This window comes from Vigna unguiculata, chromosome 3, assembly GCF_037176805.1.
Source record: "Vigna unguiculata cultivar grain cowpea cultivar isolate G323 ecotype 2 chromosome 3, ASM3717680v1, whole genome shotgun sequence".
NCBI lineage: Eukaryota > Viridiplantae > Streptophyta > Magnoliopsida > Fabales > Fabaceae > Vigna > Vigna unguiculata.
In genome coordinates this window covers 44,663,896-44,670,761 of record NC_140794.1, presented here as the reverse complement: position 1 = coordinate 44,670,761, position 6,866 = coordinate 44,663,896, and the positions used below count along the sequence as shown (strand labels likewise).

At 33.4% G+C, this 6,866-nt stretch overlaps 1 protein-coding gene across 4 annotated transcripts; it reads right to left on the bottom strand.

Annotated features, from left to right (window-relative positions):
- Positions 1 to 942: 942 nt before the first annotated feature.
- On the bottom strand, positions 943 to 6,377 carry LOC114176691 (rop guanine nucleotide exchange factor 14-like). Of its 4 annotated transcripts, none has more exons than XM_028061804.2 (8): positions 6,196 to 6,377; positions 5,614 to 5,730; positions 2,973 to 3,365; positions 2,735 to 2,889; positions 2,569 to 2,643; positions 2,211 to 2,480; positions 1,685 to 2,032; positions 943 to 1,604 (listed from the first exon to the last, which is right to left on the bottom strand). In XM_028061804.2, exons 2-8 carry the CDS (start codon positions 5,690 to 5,692, stop codon positions 1,257 to 1,259), a joined length of 1,668 nt encoding a protein of 555 aa, XP_027917605.1. In that variant the 5' UTR covers positions 5,693 to 5,730; positions 6,196 to 6,377; the 3' UTR covers positions 943 to 1,256. The 4 variants fall into 4 exon arrangements, with proteins under 4 accessions (XP_027917605.1, XP_027917606.1, XP_027917608.1 ...); XM_028061805.2 differs by having other exon boundaries at positions 5,614 to 5,700; positions 6,196 to 6,364; XM_028061807.2 differs by lacking the exons at positions 5,614 to 5,730; positions 6,196 to 6,377 and adding an exon at positions 3,691 to 3,900.
- Positions 6,378 to 6,866: the final 489 nt, after the last annotated feature.

Sequence of the window (6,866 nt, the reverse complement as noted above, 5' to 3'; positions counted from 1 at the left end):
TGTAAATGTAAATTGACACATGTAATATTTAGATTTTTTAAGTGACAAATGTAAATTTTTTAAAATTACATGTGTCACTCTACATTTATATTTTTAGTATATTTAAAAAAATTATGTTTAAATAGAGATATTTTTACTAAAAATGTAAAAGATAAAACTAATTTGAATATTTAGATGTAGTGATTTGATATATAAATTATAGAAAATTATTTTAATAGTTATACGTAAATTGTAATTGAAATTAGTTACTAATTTGGTTTTAAATTGTAAAAAAATTAAAAATTGAACTAAATTAATTCAAAATTTTAAATATCGGAACCGATTTGATCAAATGAAAGTGATTAACAAATGGTATTTGTATTTAATGAGTTTAAGTCCGACAGGTGAGAGTCATTAAGATGAAGATTCACCAAATCTAATGGGGTGGTGAATTGTTACTATTCAATATGAATTTAAAGTTTAAAATTTCACATCAGATAAAAGGAATTAAGATAGCTAATATACGGGTAAAAGCGCTCATCAAACCTATTGGAAGTAAAATGTTGGATGCAAGAAGAGATAATGAGGAAAGGAGTAGTTGTGGTTCCATCAACATGACCATGCTCACCATCCCAGGGCAGGTATATTCTCAAGAACAGTTCTTAATAACAAATTCAATACAATTCTAACTGACACACGATAACAACAGAAAATTAATAATACATAATTATTAGGCAAAGTTTATTTAGCAAATAAAAGGAAACAATTAATAATCATAATAGTGGATCTATAATCAGATCCAAGCCTGACAACTGATACATGTGGTCATGAAATATCTAAGCTCGAATTGCATAAAATCTTATGATCTTTGAAACTTGGAAATGATTTAAAAGAAAAAAATGTAAGAAAGACGCTCTCAATCACACTACTGTTACCCAAAATTTACTAGGACTATCAACATCGTGCATAAAACTGAATACATTGATACCAGATCACAAATAATTTGTCAAATCCAGTAAATTTGATCAACAAATGTTTTGAAACATCCCTCGTCCTTTAAGTATTCAATTGCTAGCCTAGCCATGAAGAAACTCGGATATACAATCACAATCTACAACTATAATTGTTGTGGACAAGATATAAAATTCCTAGGCAACAAAAGAACCCAAAATTTATAAGGCAAACCTGTCAGTTTGCTTCTTTCGATACCACTTGTATGGTAATAACACTACTCATCATTTACAAAAGCCACAGTGAGGAATCTTTTAGGAGAATTTTTACAAGTTTCTACCTATGCACCACAATCGACCACGGCTTGGAGTGGCAGTTATAATGTTGGCACTGGCCTCAGTAGATGGGAGTTCTATGTCAGAAGTACTGCCACAACTGGAACGACCATGCTGTCCTTCTGTCTCATTCATCTTCTCTATTAAAGAGTGTCTTATACTTGAACCAACCACCCAAGCTTCAGAGAGATTTGTCCCAGGAGAGTGACTCATTGAGATAGGTGAATTGGGATTGCTGAAAGCATCCTCCTGCAATATGTCTCCTATTCTAGACAGTATGCTAAAGGCTAAACTTCCAAGAACTCTAGAGTATGCTTCCAATATGGAATGCCCAATGTCCTACAAAAGTTGTTATAAAGAAATTAATACGAACAGTGTTGTGCATTAAGTGGAGAAGTAAGAATTACAATGAAACTTACCTTGCCATATTGAACTTTTGCAGCATCCAGAAATGTTTGAGGAAGGTTTGGGTGTCTGGTTTTAAGCAGATTTAGAAGTGTTTCTGCACGTTCCAACAATAGTTCCATCTTATCTAAACCTGACACAGGGTCCTTCAGGAAGGACCATGAGGTTCGAATCGGGGATTTGCCACTATTTTCCTGTATGATTCTTTCTTTCCATGAAAATGTAGCTGCTTCCAATTTATTAATGGTCTCTAGGATAGCATGTTCAGATTTCAAATTCAGAGCTTTAAGCATTTCTTCTCCAGAAATCGATTCAGCCATCAAAACCTTGTGCAGTTCCTCTCCCAGGCTTGCCTTTCCACTCTAAAACACAAACAGATTTAATCAGAATCGAGAAATTACGACTGAAAAAGAAAAAAAGTCATTTTGATTGCTATATTTCTTGATAAAAATGGGGTAAGGAATTGTTATCTTGAATGGAAAGTATTTCGCTTGAGGCTGCTAGAACCATAAAAATTCAAACATTGAAAGCTGATTTTACCTTCAGAAGTGCATCCTTAATTACTGATGGCACGGGTATCTCAAGCAACATATTGTCATTGATTGATTTGGCAGCCTTGAATATTTGATGAACTATCCTTCCCTGATGAAGCAGCCTCTTTCTTTCAACTTCAGAGAGTCCAGTTCTTGGTACTCGCGGTGATGGAAGCCACCATCTTTTGCTTTGTCTTCCAGTTGTGTTCCTCCCTTCTGACCGGCTTCCTTCCTCCGCATACCAAAACTCGGTATTCACCATCGAGTCTAGTGTCTCCTGTGTCAACAGAACACCACAAAATGTTACAGGCTAATGACAAGCACAATGTTTCATGGTCTTAAATGAGAATGAAGAGATGACCTACAATAAGCATTGAGTCCAGTTTCTGAAGTGCTGGAAGATTCATTTGGATGTCAGCACGGGCTTTTGGGGTCATTATCTGTTCAAAGATAATTGCTACCTTAGTTTTCTGTAATGTGATCTGTATGAAACTATTAAACCCTTTTCAATTCAGTTCAAATAAAAGATACCTCAAAGATCCCACCATTGGCACCACTTTGCTTAGCAGGAACCAACTCAACCATATAGTTAGTAGGTAACAACAACCATCCCATTTCTCTTTCCCATTTGCTCTTCCTTTCTTCAGACAGTGGTTCCAATTTCCACAACTCACCAAAAACCGTCACTGCATGTTTCATCTTACTGTTAGATTTTCTTAAAAAAAGTAAACAGAGGAAAATTAGCAAGATCACATAAAGTAAAGGCAACCTGCAAGGCTTGTGATAGCAGTAGACAGTGCTAAAGCTGTGCTGAGGCCTTTTGATCCTCCTGTAACATCACCACCGAGCAACAGCTTTGCAAACTTCTCCTTCATGGCTTCTACATCAGAACTTTGAACATCAAAGGCAGACTTATCTTTAAGATAAAAATTTGAAGGACTTTCTGGGAGTTCCCACTCTTCCAATCCCTGTTCATCTCTTTTCATGGTCAAACATTTTGAAGAGAATGATCCAAAAGCATCTTTACTGGATGAACAGCAACTGGAGTCATCATCATTAAATGAATCAGTTATACATCCATCTCCTCTGCTCGTTCTGCTTTCATCTCCGCAAGAACGATTATCCGAAGGGCAACTCTCAAGGCCATTGTATGTCACAACACCTGAAACATTATAAATTCATATTATTTCCGGCACTTGCTATGCTATGGTTGAGTAGCAGTATATACAACATCCAAATCCTCAACACCAACATGAGAATCTATCAGGGCATGTTAAAAAGGAAAGAATACATCAATGAAGTACCACATGAAGTAATGTAAAACTGGAAATATGTCAATACCATGATTACAGAGAAGCATTTCAAGCATAATTTTTTTTTTTTTTCTAAAGATCACAGTTGGTGGATACTACTTAAGTGAAAATCTGTCTATTTTCGCTACATATTCAAGCAAACACATACTACATCAGAAACATAACTGAACTTACATGGACCAATTGCAACATTGACTATGTAAGTCGTCCTCACTGTTAATAAAAAAAAGTGGTTTTATTTTTCAGTGACATTTTGGTTTAAACTATATCTCTTTGTCAGACGAACCGATTGCTAATATACTGGTGAATTGCTTGACAAAAGAGTCTACTGCGACAAAACAACACCAATTGCATTCTCAGTTTCACACCAGAGAGAAGGGCATAATCTTCGGTCAAATTTGTCGACATTATAGATGCAGCACATGTACCCACATGCAAGACTATGAATATTTTTGTTTTGAATATTCAATAGTTATTTTTCTCATACTGGTACCTAACAAATTGAGTATTTTGGTTTAAATCTTTTTTGTTGAATATGGTAAAGTGAAACACAAACCTGTGACACCAGTGGAAAGTTTGTTAAAGAATTATATACATGAAGGATCACAATTTAAGTCATTCTTTTATTGAATTTGGTAACCAAATTTGTAGGCTTTGTGAAAAGGAAAATTATTTAGCAAAATTGAGTACGATGGATTACCTAAACTGATGCTGAGAGACAAAAAATTCTGAATGGAAAACAGAAGCTCTCGGTGATATGATAGAATGGTACACAAAAACTACTTCCAATTCAAATTGGAACAAAATAAAGATAATAACAACAAGAAGGATGAGAGATAAGTGAAACCCAAAGAGGAAAAGAGAATCCCCACACATGGGTCCCATATACAAAGAAAACAGTTCAAAGTTATGTTTTTGATTTTCATTTTGTTTTCTGCTAAACTAATGTCTGGATAAGGGAGATGTATGCTTTTATGTTTTTTGTATGGTTCATTTAATCAATAGTTAGGATGAATAGTATTTAAGATATTAGTTTAGAGTTTTATATTTCATTAAAATTTTCTTTTTTTAAAACTTTTAAATAAATTAAGTGAAGAAAGTGTGAATAAATTGTTGAAAAGTAAACTTTATAAACTACTAAAGTTTGAACACGATAACACTGACAAGAACACTTTACTTTGTATTTATTTATTTTTGTTCTAAGAAAAAGTAAAAAGAGTTTGTTTTATTTATGGAGCATGTAACAAGTATTCTTTTGTGTGATTGAAGCATGAAATAAATCTTTTAATGGTGAAAAAGAAAATAACACAATTTTAAGATTATTAATAAGAATTAATTATGGCTTAAAGAGGGAGATGCCCTAAAAATATGGTTTTGTTTTAATTATATTCAATTACATTTTTATCTAGGAAGTTTCACATGAATTTAGTCTTTCGATTTAAGAAAAAAGAAACATGTTTTAGGTTTATAATTAAAGTAATAAGTCTTTTAATTATTAATAATAAGTACTTTTTGTTTTTTTTTTAACTTTCAAAATTTAAAATGATATCAACTACTTTATTTTTCAATACATTCCTACTTTCAGTTTAGATTTTAATTAGTTTATACATGATTGTCATAAAAGAATCATAAATGCTTAATTAAGATAAAAAAAATATTACATTTATTGATTTCTACGTTACCATCATCATCTTAAATGAAGAAAAACGGACGCAGTGGAGAAAAACGTTAATTTTCAAATTCAAATCTCTCCGGGTTTTTTGTTTGTTTGAATAAAACATAAACAAATGTGAGTCAGTCAGTGAATGGAAACACTTCTCTTATTAGTTTTGTTCACCCTAAGTGGTGGTCCTTCTACTTTAACCAAAAATTACTAATAAAGACCCCAAATTCATATTCAAAGATCATCAAAACTCACACTTGATTTGATTTTGCAGTTGAAACTATGATTAATGATGATATAATAATTCAACTGAATTTGAAGCTAACAATGAAGACTATCAAATATAAGCTGAGAGAAATCATGAACCAAATAACCAAGTTTTGGTGAGAGTGAAAAAAAACAGAAGATTGCAGATAGACAAGGAAAGCACTTACTCTCTGGCACATCAAAATCAATGCTGATCTTGGTTTCCTTCGTACAGCAACCTAGTCTTTTTCTCAGAACCACCGACATCCTTTGCTCTGTGTGCCTCTCCAAGGTTGTTTCAGAAACTATCAGTGTCCACAATCACCAACATCTCAAAATCATTTTCTTTTCCATGTACACAAAGGGTATTATTATTATATATATACCCACTATACGTTTATGATCAGTAGTATACGTTACAAAAAAAAAGCAAAAAATAAAGTGAACTTTTAAAAAAAAATAAAGTACACTGTTTGATAAAAAAGTTCAGTTATAGTAAAATGGTCAAAAAGTGTGAGAAAGCAAAGAAAGGGTGTGATGCAGTGAAGCATGTGCAAGGCAGATTCGATCTTTTTAGTTTCAGATATGATTACTTTTTCTTGCGTAGGAACTGTGTTGTTTTTGTTTTTGTTTTTCCTAAGACGTTAAGAAAACAACGTCGGAATTAACAAACAAAAACAATGAAGTTTCCTAAGTTCAAAACCAAAGTTGCAGAATGAAACTCAAGAATAAAAGGAAAAGCAGAAGCAGAGAGTGGAAGAAGAAAAAACCTGAGCTAGTTGAAATGGAGGATCTTGGAAATGGTGTTTCAAAGTTTGGGTGGCACAATTTAAAGAAGTTAAGGTTTGTGTTTGGGAAAAGAGAGAGAGAAAAGAGGACCGAATGGAAGAATGAGTAATGGCGTTTGGGTGTGCATTTAATAAGAGAAGAGAAGAATGACTAAGCATGAAAGTTGAAACAGAAGAGAATGAAGTAGCAATAGAAAAGAAGAGAAATAGTGCATCGGGGGTAACGTAGAGAAGAGCGTCTTCGTCGAATCTGGACCGTGGGATCCTGGGTCCATGTGCCTGATGACGCTCTGATTTGCACGAACGGTCAGGATAGTGGGGTGCAGGATTTTATAGTGGGGTCGCGGGGCATTAGGATCTGGAAGGTGAAATGAGTCGTAGTGAGAAGGTTTGTATGGATTTTTTCAAAATGAAAGGAGGTAAGTGTGTGCCACGTGGAGGTGGCTCATTTAATTGTTGGGCTGAGATATCAATTCTTTTTATTTCAATTTGCTTTCCCAATTTGAATTTAAAAATAACGCAAATAAATGCTTTTATCTGTCTCTACAGATCATTAATTGATTTTTCTAGTGCGAATTTAAGAGTTATATTAATGGTTCTTCATTTCAATTTTTTGAAAAAGTTAACGTGCTTTTTTTACTCGGTTTCATTAA